Source organism: Ahaetulla prasina, chromosome 17 (assembly GCF_028640845.1).
Source record: "Ahaetulla prasina isolate Xishuangbanna chromosome 17, ASM2864084v1, whole genome shotgun sequence".
Taxonomy (NCBI): Eukaryota; Metazoa; Chordata; class Lepidosauria; order Squamata; family Colubridae; genus Ahaetulla; species Ahaetulla prasina.
This window is the reverse complement of record NC_080555.1, coordinates 12,971,413-12,992,679: the sequence shown is the minus strand read 5'-3', so window position 1 is coordinate 12,992,679 and position 21,267 is coordinate 12,971,413. Positions and strand designations below refer to the sequence as shown.

Sequence of the window (21,267 nt, the reverse complement as noted above, 5' to 3'; positions counted from 1 at the left end):
TCTTTGAGGAAACCTCAAGGGGTCTCCGAGGGGCTGAGCCTGGAGGACAACCTCAATCCCTGGTTTGGTCTCCAGAGAGGCAGTCCAGGACTCTTTTCCTGGATCCGGTGGGACTGGCTGGGCCCACAAACTCTTTGGGGAAGAGTCAGCGGGTCCTTGAGGGGCTGAGCCTGAAATGGGGTGCTTGGAAGGTCTCTTGTGGCCCAACTTTGATGGCTTCCTATCTCTTCTCTCTGATGTTGCAGATGGAAAAAAATTGTTTGGCATTCTGGAGGAATCTGTCACCTTCCAAGTGAAAACCTCTCCACCCTATGAAGAGATTTTGTGGACTAAAACTGTAGGTATCGTGTCAATCAATATTGCTGTGTTGACCTTTGGGGAGCAATGTGACTTCCAGTTCCTCCACCCAACTATTCAAAAGAGAGCAGACATCTCCAAGGACTGCAGAGAATTAGATCTCAGCCGACTAAAGGAAGAAGACACTGGAAGATACACAGCAAGAATTGTTTTACAGAACAAAACAGTTGTGAATGAATTCTTTGAACTGAAAGTTTTTGGTAATTACAGATAATCTTCAATTTACCATGACACTGGCAAGAAAAGTGATTACTACCATTTCTCACATTCACAAGAGCAATAGCACTTAGACTTTTATATCACTTCACAGTGCTTTCCAGCCCTCTCTAAGCGGTTTACAGAGTCAGCTTCTTGCCCCCAACAATCTGGGTCCTCATTTTACCCACTTTGAAAGGACGGAAAGCTGAGTCAACAATCATTGCAGTCTCTCCATGGTCACGTGATCAAAATTCAGACACTCGGTAACTGTCTCGTATTTATGACAGTTGCAATGTCCTGGGTACATGGCCCCTTTTTGTGATCTTCTAACAAGTAAAGTCAATGGGGAAGCCAGATTCACTTAACAATCTTGCCTCTAATTAAACAGCTACAGTGATTCACTAAGCAAACGTGGCAAGGAAGGTCATAAAATGGGACCCAATTCCCTTAAAAACTGCCTGAGCAAAGCAACAGAAAATTTGGACTCAATTTAAGTTGAGGGCTCCCTGTATCCCAGCCATGGCTATGAATTCCTCCCTCCCTCCTTTCTCCAGGCTGATGTGGAGAAGTGGGGGGCTTTTTATGCGGGAGGCTTTGGGTGTTCAATTTTTGAAGAGATGCACTTTCTGGATGGAGCCCAGAGCTTCTCAGCTGCTATTCTCTCCTTAACTTCTGTCCAAACAGGCTCTGCCTGTCCAACATTTGTGCAGATTTTTCCCCATTTTGACAATGCAAATTGGTTCAAGAGGTTCCGATCAGGCCTAGCCTTGCTTGCATTTGAACCTGCCTAAACACTCGCCATTTTCCTCCCTCTTCCACCCAAGGCAGGAGCTTTGGCCCAGCTGAGAATCTACGATGAGTTACAAGTGGAGCTCAAGCCATGGCCTGCAAAGTCTTTCCCTTTGAAAAGGGGCTGTGGGGATCCAGCCCAGCTCTCTCCCAATCCATGGGGTCCAGGCTGGACTGGAACAAGCTGAGGGGTTCCCAGATAGGGTGTCAGGAAGAGAGAGGGAGATGGGCATTGAGGCCAAAATCTCCAGAGGGGCAGTCCGGGACTATCTTCGTGGATCTGGTGGGACTGGCTGGACCCACAAACTCTTTGGGGAAGAGTGAGGGGGTCCTTGAGCAGCTGAGCCTGAAGCCTCATCCTCTTCCCCTCAATCCATGGTTTGGCATAAAGAGGGCTTGGTGGGAGGCAGGGGGTGAGGGGTGCTTGCCCTCCTCTACCATGGTTGGACTCTCCCTTCACAAAGAGTGTCACCTGTGACAGAGGAGGTTGCTGGGAGGGGGGGTGTTATTTGTGACAGAGATGGGTGAGATGTGCTTTCCCAGTTGTAGTCTAAACAAAACCATTCACTGAACCACCAGTGTTCATGTGTTTCCTTCCTCCTTGGTCTCCCTGTGATGTTGTGATCTTTCACAAATGGTGTCTCTGTATCATTTCTTCAGAACATTTGCAGGACTTTCTGCTGAGAGTGACCTGTGCTCCTGATGAGGGTGGAAACAGAACTTGGCAGCTGAATTGCTCCTTAGCGATCGATGAAGATGGGGTGGCATTCAGCTGGACCTCAGAAAGACAGAGCACAGGTCCCACCCTCAAGAGTTCGGTGATCAAGGTCCCCTCCCAGGATCAGAATATCAAACTCACCTGCACAGCAGACAACCGGGTGAGCAAGGCATCCAGGACGGTCTCCTTAAAGGAAGTTTGTGCTGGTAAGTTTTTCTCTCCATGAAAGAGGCCTTGAGACCAAAGCTGAGACTGACATTTACTTGGGATAGAAAAGGTCCTTCAGAAGGTAGAACATCCCACAGTTATTTGTGCAGGAAAGCCACAGGAATTGGAAAGGGGTTGAGCAGCTGCAGCCAACAATCCAAAGGTCACCTTTGATGGTCCTTTCTATTCTTCCTTGGTTTTACGTGGCCTCATTGAATCCTAACCCTCATCTTTATGCCCAACAATTCTCTGTGTCCTTGTGGTCTTTATAAACTCTACATAAGCTCTAAAACCCACTTTGGTGCAATTCAGTAATGGGTTCTGGGCTTCTCCAGATGACGGACTATCTGGAACCATAAAAGTGTAGAGTTGGAAGGGACCATAAGGATCATCTAGTCAAACCCACTGCAATATGCAGGAAAACCACTGAAACATTCTAGGGCTCCCATTGTTCCTCTTTGGCCTCGTCCCATTACACGGCTTGGGGAGTAAAATTAAATTAGTGTCAGGAAATGAGAGTGGCATCATGTGGGGTCCCAGGTGAAGAGGACCAAACTGGTGGGGGAGAGAGGCTAAACCCAATGGGTGCTTCAAATGACCACTCAGGTGTCCTCCAGGTGAGTCCTTCAGGTGGCCTGGTCCGCCTGATGCTTGGTGGAGCTTTAGATCTCCCTGGTGGGGTAGATTCTCCTTTTGAACCCCAAAGGGAAGGACTGAACTCCCACAAAGGACATTAGAACTGCTCTTGTTTTTCTATGCTGCAGCCATTTTGGCCTTCCTCAGAAAAGGTTTTCCTGGAATGGGGTCACTAAATGGGGTGCTTGGAAGGTCTCTTGTGGCCCAACTTTGATGGCTTCCTCTCTCTTCTCTCTGATGTTGCAGATGGAACAAAATTGATTGGCATTCTGGGGGAGTCTGTCACCTTCCAAGTGAAGCCCTCGCTACTCTATGACGAGATTTTGTGGACTAAAACTGTAGGCATCGTGTCAATCAATATTGCTGTGGTGACCTTTGGGGAGCAATGTGACTTCCTGTTTCTTGACTCAGATTTTGAAAACAGAGCGAACATCTCCAAGGACTGCAGAGAATTACATCTCAGCCAACTACGGAAAGAGGACGCTGGCAGATATTCAGCAGGAATTGTTTTACAGAACGAAACACTTGTGGATGAGTTCTTTGGACTGGAAGTTTTTAGTAAGTACAACTTACAAGAAGCCAATTGGTGTTCATTTGAAGTTACACTGAAAAACAAAAGTGATTTCTCACGTTCACAAGAGCAATAGCACTTAGACTTTTATACCGCTTCACAGTGTTTTACAGCCCTCTCTAAGCGGTTTACAGAGTCAGCTTCTTGCCCTCAACCATCTGGGTCCTCATTTTATCCACCTTGGAAGGACGGAAGGCTGAGTCAACAATCATTGCAGTCTCTCCATGGTCACGTGATCAAAATTCAGACACTCGGTAACTGTCTCGTATTTATGACATTTGCAATGTCCTGGACCCATGATCCCTTTTTGTGACCTTCTAACAAGTAAAGTCAATGGGGAAGCCAGATTCACTTAACAATCTTGCCTCTAATTAAACAGCTACAGTGATTCACTAAGCAAACGTGGCAAGGAAGGTCATAAAATGGGACCCAATTCCCTTAAAAACTGCCTGAGCAAAGCAACAGAAAATTTGGACTCAATTTGAGTTGAGGGCTCCCTGTATCCCAGCCATGGCTGTGAATTCCTCCCTCCCTCCTTTCTCCAGGCTGATGTGGAGAAGTGGGGGGCTTTATGTGGGGGAGGCTTTGGGTGTTCAATTTTTGAAGAGATGCACTTTCTGGATGGAGCCCAGAGCTTCTCAGCTGCTACTCTCTCCTTAACTTCTGTCCAAACAGGCTCTGCCCGTCCGACATTTGTGCAGATTTTTCCCCATTTTGGCAATGCAAATTGGTTCAAGAGGTTCCGATCAGGCCTAGCCTTGCTTACATTTGGACCTGCCTAAACACCCACCATTTTCCTCCCTCTTCCACCCAAGGCAGGAGCTTTGGCCCAGCTGAGGATCTACGATGAGTTACAAGTGGAGCTCAAGCCATGGCCTGCAAAGTCTTTCCCTTTGAAAAGGGGCTACGGGGATCCAGCCCAGCTCTCTCCCAATCCATGGGGTCCAGGCTGGACTGGGCCAGGCCGAGGGGTTCCCAGATAGGGTGTCAAGAAGAGAGAGGGAGATGGGCCTTGAGGTTTTGATGGTTCTTTCTATTCTTCCTTGGTTTTTCCTGGCCTCATTGAATCCTAACTCCCATCTTTATGCCCAACAATTCTCTGTGATCTTGTGGTCTTTATAAACTCTATATAAATTCTAAAATCCTCTTTGGTGCATATTTATGTTTTTGTGGCTAGAATTCAGTAATGGCGTCTGGGCTTCTCTAGATGATGGACTATCTGCAACCATGAAATTGTAGAGTTGGAAGGGACCATAAGGATGATCCAATTGAATCCCCTCTAATATGCAGGAAAACCAGTGTAGACATTCTAGGGCTCCCATTTTAACCCATTGTGTCAGTCCTGCCTCCGTTCAAAATCCAAGCAAGAAAACCCCCATTGGAGAGCAGGTACTTTTACTGAGTTTGAAATGATAGCAGCAAAAGAAAAGCAAGATCTGAGCCAAAAGACGCAAAAGTTACATATTGAAAGTTTCCCCAAATTTCGCTCCCCCGAGGGACCCAGGCTGAATGTCCAATTCCTGTCCCACATAGTGTCATGTGGGGAATGTCTTCAGGTATTTTTGTCCAACCCTAACCCTAACTCCCCGTTACTATGGCAACCGATAGCAAGCATGCATCAAAGGGAAAACCCTTGCTGGTGATCCGGCTGACATTCAGCCCTCCTGCAGTAGAGGCTTTAGCCCTAAGGAAAAAAACGATCCTCCAATCGATACATAAGAAAGAAAACCCCCAACTCCATATGGTTATAGAGAAAGGTACTTGTACTGAGTATGTCTGAATGCAATCAAATGAAAGCAAGATCTGGGGATAGGTGTGACTTACAGATGTATATCCCCTCATTCATCCCTCCTCCCTCCAAGGGTTAAACAGGTCTAGTCCAATGCCTTTCTCCTCATGGGCCATGTGGTGTTCTTCTTCCGATGTTATCCTTCTGTCTGGTATGCAAAGTTTGTTGATGCCAGCGCGGGTCTGACTGTTTGAATTCCTGTTTGAATTCCTCCTCCCTCCTCTTTTCAAATGACAGCCGAAGCGCTTTTAAAGAGTCACAACCCCATTAATCATACATGACAACAAAGTAGCAATAAAACATTAAAGTAGGCAATAAACACTTAACAAAGTAATAAAACAGTTAAACACTAAACTCTAAGTCACTCAACACTGAAAGTAATAAGCGAGGCTGACATTAAGACAAAATAGACAGGATAGAATCAATCCACCATACAGGGGGTAAAATAACATTAAATTTTGTCAGGGTATTTAGTGTGAAATAAATACTTGTAGGAGTTTAGGGGCCTGGACATCCCGAGCATTCACCCATTCAGACTGTGAGGGAAGAAAATATTTCCAGGCTACCAAACACTTTACTTTTTCGCTATGTTTCCTGGAATCCAGAATTTCTTTGACCTAGAAGTTTTGTTCACCTTTAATGAGGAGGGGAATTGGAGGGGCAGGCTGGCCTGGTCAAAGAGGAGATACATGCTCAGGCTTTAGCAAGCTAACATGAAACACAGTGTAAGGATTGCCTCTCCTTCCAACTTAAGAAAGTAAAAACTCTCAAAATGTAGTATTTCAAAAGGAACCTTTTATTAAACAGAAGTGACAGCAATGGATTCAAAGCAAGGTCTGAATACCCTTAGGCAAGACAAGTAGGATTAAAGCAGTAGAGACCCCTCCCTTTAGCCAGATGCAGATTTTAGCCAATACACAAGTGTGAAGATGTTTTCTTTACCAGCTGCCCTGAGAACCGATAAGCATGTATTCAATTATCCTTTAAATTGAAACAGCCCACATGGCTGTCATAAACATTCCTCAACCTTAAGGAGATCTCTTTTTTTTAAAATTTAATTTTGTCATAACAGTATACATAAACATTGTCATAAGTAAAAAACATATCATCATATACATATATATATATGTAAAGAATATGCATTAGCTATATTAATTAGATATAATAAAAGGAACAATAGAACAGGAACGGTAGGCACTTTTGTGCTCTTATGCACGCCCCTTATAGTAAGGGTGCTTTGGCGCCAGGATATAATTACCCCTTATAGTAAGGGCTCAGGGCGCTTTGGCGCCAGGATATAAGTTGTAAAATCCAAGTCTCTCCCCAACTTCTCCCAATTGAATGGCAGTATCACTTTTAGGGATCTGACAAACAGGGTGGATCTGCCGAAAAATGTTGGGTAACTCTAGTGGTACCGTGACCAGATTGCCAATTCTAACAATGGGGAAAGGGCCGCAGTTTCTTTGACTTCTGGGTGATCTGTAGGTAGTTTGTCGATAAGAAAATCCTGTCCCCTACTTGGAACTCTTTCAGTTTAGCTCTTTCCTTGTCATTTGTAGGCTTGATGTGCCTCGTCTAGTGCCTTACAGGTTACATGCCAAATATATTGAAGCTGTTCAATCCATTCCACTAAGGAAGGGATCCGGGGTTTCCCCTGGGGCAGTTCTGGAATGGGTACGAAATCCTGACCAGAAGCAACTTTAAACAGGATGAAGCCAGTGCTACTATGGATCAAGTTATTATAAGCAACCTCTTCAAATGGCAGCAAATAAGCCCAATTGTCCTAGCACCTAAAGTACTGTTCCAGAACCAAGTTCACGCGTTCACAGGCCCTGTTAGTTTGCGGTTGGAGGGCACAGCTTAGACCAGTGGTGGGTTGCTCCCGGTTCGCTCCAGTTTGGGAGAGCTGGTAGTAAAAATCTGCTGGCGTTCGGAGAACCGGTAGTAATGGCTGCCTGGCCATGCCCCCAAACCGGTTCCACGATCATCATTTTTTTTACTTTTAAAAGCATATTTTCTTCAGCCAAAAAAGGCTTTTAAAAATTAAAAAAAACATTCCGATGATCGTGCGGCTCAGAATCCTTTAAAAGTTGTTTTTTTTTTTCCGGCTGAAGAGGTTGTTAAAACAAAAGGTTTTAAAAGGCTCCTCTGGCAATCCTAGCTGAGTTAAGAGGTTCTAGGCTGTTATTAGGCAACTTCAGCTTTGTGTGTGTGTGTGTGAGAGAGAGAGAGTCAGTTGTGTTGTGTTGTGTGTGTGTAAAGTGTGAAAGTTGGTTTTTGAGCTTTTTGTGGCTGTGTGAGGTTCCTGTTCTTGCAGGGGGTACTTTGGGTGAAGTGCAGCTGCTTTTACATTTTGTGTGAGTCTGTTGTGTTGTGTTGTGTGTGTGTGTGTGTGTCCCTTTGCAAGGACTTGGAGGCAGCTCCTCTGAGGAAAAGAGGAGGCAGTGAAGCTCTGGCTGTCCCCCAGGAGAAATCGCCCTGTCTCTGCAGCACTGGTCATGTGACTGAGTGGGCGTGGCCAACTTGATGTCACTCGACACCTTGCCCTGAGTGACTTCAAGTTGGCCATGCCCACTCAGTCACATGACCACCAAGCCACACCCAACAAATAAGCCACGCCCACAGAACCGGTAGTAAAAAAAAATGGAACCCATCCCTGGCTTAGACCCTGGGCAGAGCCTAACAACTTCAGGAACTCCCTCCAGAAGGGGGAGGTGAATTGTACCCCCCAATCTGAAATTATGTGGTCAGCACCCATGTAATCTATATGTCAGGGTTCTGACTGATGCCCAAATAACATTAGGAGTCTCAAGCCATTTAGCAAGAAAAATCCAGTTGTTCATTAGGAGCACCATGTCGGCACAAACTAGGTGAAGCCAGCTCTGGTGTCACCCAGTTCACACCTTGCTTTTAACCCTGATTCCCCCTCCCTCCAGAATGTGTCACCCGCCACATTCTCCAACAAGGCAATTTTGTGGATTGTAGAAGTCACTCCCTCCAGTCATTGCAGGTTTCCGTGGTTCAAATGACCACTCAGGTGTCCTCCAGGTGAGTCCTTCAGGTGGCCTGGTCCACCTGAGGCTTGGTGGAGCTTTGGGTCTCCCTGGTGGAGCAGATCCTCCTTTTGAACTCCAAAAGGAAGGACTGAACTCCCATGTAGGACATTAGAACTGCTCTTGCTTCTCTATGCTGGATCCATTTTGGCCTGAAGGGAACATATATACTAAAATACTAGAATTAGTAGGAAACTTGCTAATGATATTTGATGTCTTGGTCTCTTGTTTGTATAACTGCACATGGTAAATATCTGTTTCCCATAACACTGACATATATATATTGTGCCCTTTTGTGGTTAGAACATAAATATGCCATCATGGATGGTTATGGAGGTCACACTGACTAAATTTCTGAATTGTTACTGATACCTCATCCCACCAATGACAGTCTCTGGAAATTGTCAGAGTCCATCATTTGATCTCTCCCCACCCCACTCTGGCTGAGAACGTGTATGTCATCCTCCAGGAAATCAAGTGGTAATTAAGAAGACAAATGGAAAAGATAACACCACAGAAAGAAGTCAGATTACATTCATTGACCCTTACTATTGTGTGACCCAATGTAAATCCAGAAGTTAGTTTACATTCACTGACTTATACTATGGGAACATGCAAACCAGATTCCAGAATACGCAGATGCCAGAGTTGAGGATTTATGACTTTTTGGGTATAAGAGGACATCGCTTTCTGTCATAAGTTCGTAGTTCTTCCTTGCATGTATGTATGCACCATTATGTGTTTGGAACAGCTAACCATTTAAGCTTGATCAAGATTAAATGCTATTTTACTCAAGCCTCTGTTTAAGTCTCTTGATTGGCAGGTATGAGCTTAGACATATTAATAAATGGACTTTACAGGCCTTTCTCAGAAAAGGTTTTCCTGGAATCTGAGGGTCAGAAATGAGATGCTTGGAAGGTCTCTTGTGGCCCAACTTTGATGGCTTCCTCTCTCTTCTCTCTGATGTTGTAGATGGAACAAAGTCGTTTGGCATTCTAGGGGAGTTTGTCACCTTCCAAGTGAAGACCTCTCCACCCTATGAAATGATTTTGTGGACTAAAACTGTAGGCATCATGTCAATCAATATTGGTAAAGGGATCTTGGTGGAGCAATGTTACTTCCTGTTTCTCGAAGTAGCTTTTCAAAACAGAGTGAACATCTCCAAGGACTGCAGAGAATTACATCTCAGCCAACTACGGAAAGATGATGCTGGCAGATACACCGCACAAATTGTTTTACAGAACAAAACAGTTGTGAATGAGTTCTTTGGACTGCAAGTTTTTGGTAAGTATCCCAACTGTCAGGGCGGCCTCTGTTCATTTCCTAGGAAAGAAAAATCATTGGCTCCATAGATTTAGAAAAAAGTACTTTTACTAGGAACAAACCGAAAGCAGACAGTTTCAACCAAGCTCTGAGACAAAAACACAGCACTTTGAAATATGGTATATAGTCCAACCTCCTTTTGTTAGGCAACCAGAGGCCACCGCATACCAGAGCCACCGGAACTAGCCTTGGAGATAACTGCAGTTGCAAAGCTGCAATGTAAACTTCTCCACAGTTCCCTCCCCCCTATTCTATGTCAGCAAGCAACAGGCTGGCTGACACCAACCATAGCAAGGAATTCCTGGCCCCCTTCCTTTGCCCTGAGTAATATGAAGACATGGAGGGGGGGATTCGGGAGGGGTCTCTCTTTGGGTGTCCATTTTCTGAAGAGATGCAGCTTCTGGATGGACTTCAGAGATGCTCACCTGATGCTCCCTCTGTTTGAACTTCTGGACCGAGTTTTATCTATTTAAACAATGCAAATTAGTTCAAAATGTTCTCATCAGTCCTAGCCTTGCTTATATTTGTGCCCACATAGCACCATTTTCCTCCCAGTATATATAAGCATAAGCATGAAATAACTATACGATATATAAGCATATATATAAGCATGAGCATGAAATAACTATACGAATTGGATACAATTAAAGGGAACATTAGGACAGGAACGGTAGGCACACTTGTGCTCTTATGCACGCACCTTATAGGCCTCTTAGGAATGGGGTGAGGTCAGTGGTAGACAGTTTTTGGTTGAAGCTTTGGGGATTTGAGGAAGAGACCACAGAGTCAGGTAGTATGTTCCAAGTATTAACAACTCTGTTACTGAAGTCATATTTTCTGCAATCAAGATTGGAGCAGTTAACATTAAGTTTAAATCTATTGTTTGCTCTTGTATTGTTGTGATTGAAGCTGAAGTAGTCTTCAACAGGAAGGACATTGCAATAGATGATTCTATGAGTTAAACTCAGGTCCTGTCGGAGGCGGCGGAGATCAATAGCTTGACCCCCTCCTCTTTGTGGCAGCTCTTTCTTGGTGGAAAGCCGAGGATGAGGGGTACAGGCTGTCCTCTATAATGTGGGCCTTTTCCTTCACAATGAGTGTCATATGTGAGGGAGGGATTTTGTTGTCCTCCCCCATGGTGGGCCTCTAATGAATATCACTGATGAGAGGGGGGATAGTTGTGGGATTATTTGTGACTGAAATGAGTGACAAGTATTTTCCCCACTCTAACTGAAGCAAACTGTTCACTGACCCTCAGCTGTTGCTGTTTGTCTTTCCTCCATGGCCTCCCTTTGATTTTTGTGGACTTTCACAAATGGCGTCTCTGCATCTCTTCCTCAGGACTTCTGCTGGACTCTGAGATGAGAGTGACCTGCACTCCTGATGGGGCTGGAAGTGAAGCTTGGAAGCTGAACTGTTCTACAGGGACCAAGGGAGACGGGGTGGGATTCAGCTGGGAATCCCCCATCTACTGCCCTTCTCACATCCCCCATGATCCTGTGATCAAAGTCACCTCTCAAGATCATAATGTCAATGTCACCTGCACAGCAGAAAACCCTGTTAGCCAGGCATCCAGGACGGTCACTTTAAAGGAAGTTTGTGCAGGTAAGTTTTTCTCTGCATGAAATAGACCTTGGGACCAAAGCTGACACTGACGTTGAGTTTGGAGAGAAAAGGTCCTGGAGAAGGTAGATCTTTCCATAGAAATGTATTCATTTATGTATTGCAAAATGTATGTATTTATTAATTTAATTCAGGTGATAGGCCTGCCGTCCTAATGTGGTGAACATGGAACGGTTTCTGGCTGAGCTGACCAGTTAATTTAGGAGAAACAGCCACCCTCTGTGTTATTATAGAGTTGTTATACATAACAATTTAATCTATTATTTTTATTGTAGCAACATTAAGCCTTGACTTAGGGAACATGGGGTTTTTTTGTATATTTTTTTTTTTATTTTCTTTAAGACAAAACACATAAACATAGAAACATTTTCAATCCAATTGCAGTGTGTCGATGAGGTGGTTACATATCTCTTGTGCACTTTCAATTTAGAAATATCCTTAATTTATCTAAAGTTATATTATCTCCATCTAGTATCTAGTCTTATAATTAACCAATGGCTATAGCCTTCATTTCTCTCATTCCATATGCATATCCACTAATATACTGTATATTTTATCTGGTAACATCATTCATTCTATTGTTCTAAACCATTCAATTTAATGTTTCAATTAATAATATTCTTTCTCTAATCTTTACTAACGTAACTTTTCTTCTAGCCATCGATAAAATATATCCCATATCTTATAATAATGCTTTTCTCCCTGTTCTCTTATTTCAAATGTCAATTTACTCATTTCTGCACATTCCATTATTAGGAACATGTTGATGGTCTGATTGCATGAATGTCCTGCTCTACTTTTAAGATTATTATTTTTTTATTTGCATTTATATCCCACCCTTCTCCGAAGACTCGGGGCAGCTTACATTGTGTTAAGCAATAGTCTTCATCCTATTTGTATATTATATACAAAGTCAACTTATTGCCCCCAACAATCTGGGTCCTCATTTTACCTACCTTATAAAGGATGGAAGGCTGAGTCAACCTTGGGCTTGGTGGGACTAGAACCTGCAGTAATTGCAAGCAGCTGCTGTTAATAACAGACTACCTTAGCAGTCTGAGCCACCAGAGGCCCTTCCTGGATTAGTTGCAATAGTTTAGTAGTTTAGTAGTTAAGAATAGAAAACACTTTACAAGTGTATCTTGCCCCCAACAATCTGGCTCCTCATTTTACCCACCTCAGAAGGATGGAAGGCTGAGTCAATTTTAAGCCTGGTGAGATTCAAACTGCCAAATTGCAGGCAGCCAGCAGAAGTAGCCTGCAGTACTGCACTCTAACCACTGCGCCACCATGGCTAAGTATCTGAGGACAGAAAATCTGCAAGAAAAACTGACCAAATGGCCAATAAAACACAGAAACACAGCTTCTGGCCAATCTGGTCAGCTAATCTGGGAGAAAACAACCACCTCCCTTGTTAATATATGCTTATTATGCTGTACATACAAATTTAATCTGTTATTGTTATTATTACCACTTGTAAAGCGGCTTCATTTCTCTGCAGTGGGAAGCTCACTTGCATCTGATGAGCTTACAAAATTCATTTTAAAAGCCTTGATTCAGAAATGTGTTAATAGGCTGATTGCATCAAATTTTTTACACTACTTCTCTGGATTAATTGCAATAGTTTGTTTTGCAGCAAAGAAATAGAATGGCCATTTTACCTTTTGCATATATAACTGTGTGTAAAGTTCCAGGGAGATATTTGAGTCTCAGGAGGGTTGAGGCATAGCTTCATTCATATGTCTTGAAATTGTTGAACTGGCGATAATTATCAGGGCCTGGATGGGAAGTATCAGTATCTAGCAAAGTTTAATCCTAGTGGATTCAGGGATCCAGTTTCCAGGCTCCTCCCAACTGGGGTTCTCCATGGGAGTCACCCTTCCTTAGATGGGACTATAGTATAATTCAGGGATATTCTTGATGCTTAGCTCCTTCTCTGCTGTGGCCAGGAGGGCTTAGCACAGATCCATCTCATGTGACACTCCTTCCTACCTGCAGTTTTCTATTGGGATCAGCCTTTGAAGATCATGTAGGATCTTTAGCTGGTCAATTGGGGGCCAGTACAAGCAATTGTGGGCACAGCTTGGTGTACCTAAGCAACACCTGCCCTGCTTACCAGATGGAATCTGGATGGGATTCCAGGTGCTGGTCAGTTTCCGGGGGCTGTTGGCTCTTCTGCTGCAAATTTCAAAAACCACTACAGAAATATATGCAACCAAATAAAAACTGAATGCACCAATTACCACACCAAGCAAGAAGAAGACTTTCTGCGCACAAATTCCAATTGTGCTTTTTATAATTTTGTGAACAACAAACTTAAAGACTCGAAATCCATCCCACCACTAAAAGATTCTAACGGCAAAGAATATAATGATGAAACAGTTAAAGCAAATCTCTTCAACACAGTCTTTGGCACAGTTTTTGGCTTATACCTGACATTCTCCAATTGTACCAACAATGGCTTATACCCGACATTCCCCAATCGTAGCAACAATGAGTACAACGACCTAACACATACAGATTTCACAGAAGATAATGTTGAAAAAGCTCTTCGCAAACTGAAACCATCCCTATCTATTGGACCTGATGGACTATGTGCATACTTCTTAAAAAAGCTTTCCACTAATATAACAGAACCCCTAAGGATAATCTTTGAAAAAGCTTTCACGACCAGTTCCCTTTCCAGACTTTGGTCACTTGCCACGGTCATCCCTGTCTTCAAAAAAGGAAACCCCAGCCTACTGGAAAATTACAGACCTATCTCTCTTTGCTGTGTCACTTGCAAAGTAATGGAATCTATCACCAACCAGTCCATTACCCTCCACCTAGAAACAAACCACCTACTCTCTAATAAACAATTTGGTTTCAGAAAAAAATGATCATGTAATTTACAACTTCTTCACTGCAAAAACATGTGGACTACAAATCTTGATCAGGGCAAAGCAATATATGCAATCTACATAGACTTCTGTAAAGCTTTTGACTCAGTAGTACATGATAAACTTCTCCTAAAACTAAAATCCTACGGCATCTCAGGACCCCTCCACAATTGGATAACAGCTTTCCTATCAAACAGACAACAAGTGGTCAAAATTGGCAATGCTCTATCGAATCCTGTTCCTGTCAAAAGTGGCGTTCCCCAAGGAAGCGTTCTTGGACCAACACTCTTCATATTATACATTAATGATCTCTGTGACCATATCACAAGTAATTGTGTTCTCTTTACTGACGATGTCAAACTATTTAACACTACCAACAATACAACTACCTTTCAAAAAGACCTTGACTTTGTATCTGAATGGTCTAAAACTTGGCAACTCCAAATCTCAACCAGCAAATGCTCAGTCTTACATATTGGAAAAAAGAACCTAAACACTAAGTACAAGCTTGATGGACATTACCTTACAGATGACCCCCACCCTGTTAAAGACCTTGGAGTTTTCATATCATAGGGCCTCTGATGGCTCAACGGACTAAGTCTGTCTGTTATTAACACAGCTGCTTGCAATTACTGCAAGTTCAAGTCCCACCAGGCCCAAGGTTGACTCAGAATTCCATTCTTTATAAGATAGGTAAAATGAGGACCCAGATTGTTGGGGGCAATTAAGTTGACTTTGTATATAATATACAAATGGATGAAGACTATTGCTTAACACATTGTAAGCCACCCTGAGTCTTCGGAGAAGGGTGGGATATAAATTCAAATAAAAAAAAAATCTAAATGCCAAAACCCACTGTAACTACATCGCAAAAAAGGCTTTAAGAGTTGTAAACCTAATCTTGCATAGCTTCTTCTCCAAAAACACTACTGTTCTGTCCCCCCCACCTCAGTCTGGGAAACATGTGACCTGATTCAATTAGCCAGCAAAGTAGTCCATGGCAGCTATCAGCTCTGGCAGCAAAAAAGCGAACATCTGCCAAGGTTTTCTTTATCTTTCCTGATGTTACTGGAGCAGTCAGGAACTCAGGAACAAGCAGCAATTCAGGCCAAATGCTCAAATAGTTCAGCTCAAGTTTTCTCCAGTCAGTTCATTTGTCTGTCACGAAGTAGTAGAGCAGCCCCTTCTGCTTTTATACCCTGTGGGGTGTGGCTCTGTGATTCAGCACCCTCTAGGCCTGCCCCACCCCCTTTTTTGTTGTTCCCGCCTCTCTAGTCTATGAAACCTGGGATCTAACCAGGACTGATTGTCCACAGCTGGATCTGGGCAGAGGGAGATACAGGAGACAGAGGCCTCGTCACCTCCTCCACCTGGCCTGCCTCTGGCTCCTGGAGCTGAGCAGAGAGGCCAACCCTGCGGAGGGGGGCTTGAAGTCCCTTCCCCCTCACTCTCTGAGTCACTCTCTGGCAGGGGGCCAGGGTGGTTGGGCTGGAGCCACAACAACTACACTACTAACCAGAGCATAGAAAACATTTGCTAGACCAATTCTTGAATACAGCTTGACCGTTTGGAACCCATACCACATTTCTGACATCAATACAATTGAACGTGTCCAGAAATATTTTACAAGAAGAGTTCTCCACTCCTCTGAATACAACAAAATACCTTATGCCACCAGACATGAAATCCTGGGTTTAGAAAATTTAGAACTCCGCTGCCTTCGACATGACCTGAGTTTAACTCATAGAATCATCTGTTACAATGTCCTTCCTGTCAAAGACTACTTCAGCTTCAATTGCAGCAATACACGAGCAAACAATAGATTTAAGCTTAATGTTAACCGCTCCAATCTTGATTGCAGAAAATATGATTTCAGTAACAGAGTTGTTAATGCTTGGAATGCACTACCTGACTCTGTGGTCTCTTCCCAAAATCCCCAAAGCTTCAACCAAAAACTATCTACTATTGACCTCACCCCATTCCTAAGAGGTCTGTAAGGGGCATGCATAAGAGCACAAACGTGCCTACTGTTCCTGTCCTATTGTTTCCTTTCGTTATATCCAATTAATATAGTTATTACATACTCACTTATATATATGCTTATATATAGTATAGTTATTTCATGCTTATGCTTATATATACTGTGTGACAAAATAAATAAATAAATAAATAAATAAATAAATAAATAAATAAATAAATAAATAAATAAATGGGACCAGGCTCCATCCATTCTCTGGAATTGAAAATATTAACAGGCTCTGTGGCTCTTTTTCAGAACAGACCGAGAACATTTCAAGGCTGCCTCTTTGGGTCCTGCTGTGCCTTAGCAAAGTGGGAAGTCTTCTGCTCCTTGGCTGTTTGGGGCTCATTTTCCGGATGACATTCAGAAAAGGTACCCTCTATTTAAGGATGCTCTGTGAGAAACCCACCCCTTCCCTTCTCTTTTCCTGCTCCTTCTGCCCCAGAGGAGTTCACGGGTTGTCCAGAGTTTATAATAAAAAGAAGAGAGAATATTCACAGTAGAGCTGTTGAATGAGTTCCCTTCCCCGTTGCCTCTTGCCCCTTCCCTTCTTGGAGTCAAAGGTCGGAAGCAATCTAGTCTGTTTATCTGAACCAGCAATCTTCCTTTGCTATCATCAAGAAGTCATGTGGATTATGGTAGCCTAGAACTAGCAGCCAGCGATGAGGTCCTTGGCATTTAGCACCCAAGCCACATTCCTGCCTCGTGGGCTCACCTGCAAGGCCTGGTCATCAGAGCTTCAGTTTCCCTGGTCCACCTGCAACTGAATGCCAGGTGGGTCTGTGATGAAGTAAAAATGCCAACCTTACCTTATGCCATAACTCCTTCCCCTGGGTCAGGTTTTACATGACTTCCATCCCAATTGGAGAAATCCCTCCTACCAAGATCTCCCTCTCTCCCTCCCTCCCTCTGTCCCTCCCTCCCTCTCCCCATTTACTACAGCCTGCATCCAGCCCCCTAGCACGAGCGATTGCGTGCTCCGGCCCCCCAGAAATTTCCCGTGACCCGAGTGGCCAGAGTAATCGGGACCTGGGCCTCCGGCTGATGTTATGTAATGCCAGGTCCGCGGTTAATAAAGCCCCCCTGATTGCAGATCTTATTCAGGAAGGGACCGCGGACGTTATGGGCATTACGGAGACCTGGTTGGGCACCGAGGGGGGGGTCCCCCTAGTGGAGATGTGCCCACCAGGCTTCCGAGCATTCCATCAGCCGAGGGCCCAGGGTAGGGGTGGAGGGGTGGCGGTTATTATTAAGGAGAGTCTCGAGCCGAGGGAAACCACTGTGCCTCAGATAGCTGGGTGTGAATCCCTCTTCGTGAAGTGGGGTCGTAGAACTCAGGTGGGCTTGTTGATCACGTACCTGGCTCCTTGCTGCGTGACTACAGCCCTGCCTGAGCTGTTGGAGTTGCTGGCCGGGCTGGCAGTTGAAACCCCCAGACTGTTGGTCATGGGGGATTTCAATTTGCCATCAGCCGGCGTAGCATCTTCGGCAGCTCAGGAGTTCATGGCTTCCATGACGGCCATGGACCTGATTCAGTTAATTGACGGCCCTACCCACGTCGGGGGAGGTACCCTAGATCTGATTTTTATCTCTGGCCAGTGGTCTAATGATCTGGTTTTAAATGATTTAGTTGTTGAACCTTTGTCATGGTCAGATCATTTTCTCCTTCGTCTAGACTTTCTGACCGCTACCCACCACCGCAGGGAGACGGAACCAATGCGCTGGTTCCGTCCCAGGCGCCTGATGGACCCGGAGAGGTTCCTGACGGAGCTTGGGCCGTTCCCCGAGCACCTGGCCCACGACTCGACTGAAGAGCTAGTTGCGCCTGGGAACGGGCCGCGGCTGGAGCTTTGGACCGTGTCGTGCCTTTGCGCCTCTGACCCGGCGTCGGTCTCAACCAGCTCCTTGGTTCTCCGAGGAGCTGAGGGAGATGAAGCGCCGGAGAAGACGCCCAGAGAGTGCCTGGAGATCCAGCCGCTCTGAGGCTGACGGACACTAGTTAGGTCCCATAGTAGGACCTACCTAGTGGCAATGAGGGTTGCGGCGTTCCCACGCTTCCTCCTCATTGCGCCGGCAGATAACCGCCCGCCGCCCTGTTTGGGTGACCCGCCTCCTTCAACAGGAGGGGCGGAGGACCCCTACAAGGGCGTGCCGAGGAGTTTAACGGTTATCTATACGACAAAATCGCTCAGCTTCGGGACGGATTGGATCAAAATTGGGTAGATCCAGGCGAGGGTTCTGAGGCCCGCCTTGTTGAGGTGGTTTGGGATGACTTTGATCCTGTGACTGAGGACATGGACAGGTTGCTGGGTAGGCTGAACGCCACCACATGTTTACTGGATCCGTGTCCCCCTTGGTTAGTACTGGCTACTCAGGAGGTGACGAGGCTGGCTCCAGGGATTACAAATGCTTCTTTGCGGGAGGGGTCTTTCCGCTGCCTTGAAAGAGGCAGTGGTGAGACCCTCCTCAAGAAGCCTTCCTGGACCCAGCTGTTTTAGGAACTACCGCCAGTCTCCAATCTTCGCTTCACGGCGAAGGTTGTTGAGAGTGGTGGCATGTCAGCTACCCCAGTACCTGGATGAAGCTGTCTATCTAGACCTGCTCCAGTCCGCCCGCCCGGATACAGTACGGAGACAGCTTTGGTCGCACTGGTGGATGATCTCTGGAGGGCCAGGATAGGGGTTATTCCTCTGCCCTGGTCCTATTAGATCTCTCAGCGGCTTTTGATACCATCGACCATGGTATCCTGCTGCGCCGGTTGGAGGGGTTGGGAGTGGGAGGCACCGTTTATCGGTGGTTCTCCTCCTACCTCTCTGATCGGACGCAGACGGGGTTGGCAGGGGGGGAGAGATCGACCCAAGGTGCCTCATGTGGGGTGCCGCAGGGGTCGATTCTCTCACCCCTCCTGTTCAACATCTATATGAAGCCGCTGGGTGAGATCATCAGTGGCTTTGGGGTGAGATACCAACTGTACGCTGATGATACCCAGCTGTACTTTTCCACCCCGGGCCACCCCAGTGAAGCTGTCAAGTGCTGTCCCGGTGTCTGGAAGCCGACGGGTCTGGATGGGGAGGAACAGGCTCAAACTTAATCCTCCAAGACGGAGTGGCTGTGGATGCCGGCACTGCACAGTCAGCTGCAGATGCGGCTGTCTGTCGGGGGTGAATCATTGGCCCCGATGGAGAAGGTACGCAACTTGGGCGTGCTCCTGGATGGTCGGTTGTCCTTTGAAGACCATTTGGCAGCCGTCTCCAGGAGAGCATTTTACCAGGTTCGCCTGATCCGCCAGTTGCGTCCCTTCCTGGACCGGGATGTCTTATGCACAGTCACTCATGCTCTCGTTACCTCGCCTGGACTACTGCAATGCTCTCTACATGGGGCTCCTTGAAGAGCACCCGGAGACTTCAGCTAGTTCAGAACGCGGCTGGGCGGGTTATTGAGGGAGCGTCGCGGAGCTCCCATATAACACCTATCCTGCGCAGACTGCACTGGGTACCTGTTGTTTTCCGGGTGCGCTTCAAGGTATTGGTTACCACCTTTAAAGCGCCCATGGCTTAGGACCGGCTATCTACGGGACCGCCTACTGCCGGCTTCTATCTCCCATCGTCCGCACGCTCCCACAGAGAGGGACTCTCAGGGTGCCGCCAGCCAAACAGTGTCGACTGGCGGCCCCAGGGGAGGGCCTTCTGTGGGGCTCACCCTGTGGAACGAACTTCCCTCGGACTTCGACAATTACCTGACCTTAGGACCTTTCGCCGCGAACTTAAAACTTATTTATTCCGTATGGCTGGACTAGCCTGATTTTTATTTTTATTGGATGGGTTTTTAAACATTCTGTGATTTTATGGGGAAGTACGTTTTTAATATTTTGGGCATTTAAATTAGTTTTTTAAGGGATGTTTTTAATTATTGTATGTATGTATATTTTATCTGCCTGTTCACCGCCCTGAGTCCTTCGGGAGAAGGGCGGTATACAAATTAAAATATTATTATTATTATTATTATTATTATTACCTCCCTGATCACTCCAGCCACTCAGTAGACAGGACTCTAAACAACAGGTGACACATCTAAGGGGACTTAACACTCATCCCAATTACTTTCGCAACACAAAGCCTCCATCATCTCAACCAGATTTGCCCAACTCAAGAGGTCACAAAGAGCAGTTGGCACAAAGTCACTCTGTAGGATCAGCATAGGTTTCCATTTTGAGCTCATCTCCTTCATGGTAGCAGGAAAACAATGAATGAGTGAGTGAATGAATGAATGAATGAATGAATGAATGAATGAATCCTCCAGTCAAGCTCCCCCTTCTCCTTTGGAATCTCCAACTTACTCCACCAGATAGCCCCTTGGACCTCTGCCTTCTGGCCCTTCCTGTCTACTAAAGCTCAATCATGTTCTTTGTTTTCTTCCCAACAGATGGAGGAAGGAGGCTGGTGGCCCGATTCCGGCCAGCCTCTCAGAGGAGACCACCACCACTGCCTAGGGCCAGGCCCCACTTCAGATCCACCTGATGGACATTTCAGATGACCCTCCTGCCGCTTCACTTCAGATGCTCATAGTCTTCCTTGGAGGCTTTCAAGAGGGACCTTTGGGACATGGATACTTCTGTTGGCCACCCAATGAGCTCTATTACCAAAGTAGTTAATGGGAGAGGCTTGAAGGGTGGTCTCAGGGCTGGTCCATGTCACCTCTCTGTGGCCACCCCATGCCTTGTTTCTCCCACATCCTGACTGCCCCACAAGCTGTTTTTGCTGCTTGGACCCCAAGGAAACCCATATTTGGAATAGAATTTTCCTCACTATGAGGAAATTCCTTCTTAGTTCCAGGTTGCTTCTTTGCTTCTCTCCTTGATTAGTTTCCATTCATTGTGTCTTGTCTTGTCTTGTCCTCTGGTGCTTTGGAGAATAAGTTGACCCCCTTTTCTTTGTGGCAGCCCCTCAAGTACTGAAATACTGCTATCATGTCACCCCTAATTCTTCTTTTCTTTAGACTAGCCAAACCCAAAACCTGCAGTCGTTCTTCATATGTTTTAAGCTCCAGGCCTTTGATCATCTTAGTTGCTCTGCTCTGAACTCTTTTAAAGGCTCAACATCTTTTT

At 45.5% G+C, this 21,267-nt stretch overlaps 1 protein-coding gene across 1 annotated transcript; it reads left to right on the top strand.

The window, feature by feature from the left end:
- Positions 1–1,864: 1,864 nt before the first annotated feature.
- On the top strand, positions 1,865–20,706 carry LOC131186839 (SLAM family member 5-like). The gene is made up of 7 exons (XM_058160765.1): positions 1,865–1,868; positions 2,005–2,268; positions 3,317–3,463; positions 9,291–9,602; positions 10,983–11,246; positions 16,419–16,535; positions 20,586–20,706. Exons 1-7 carry the CDS (start codon positions 1,865–1,867, stop codon positions 20,678–20,680), a joined length of 1,203 nt encoding a protein of 400 aa, XP_058016748.1. The 3' UTR covers positions 20,681–20,706.
- The last annotated feature ends 561 nt before the right edge of the window (positions 20,707–21,267 follow it).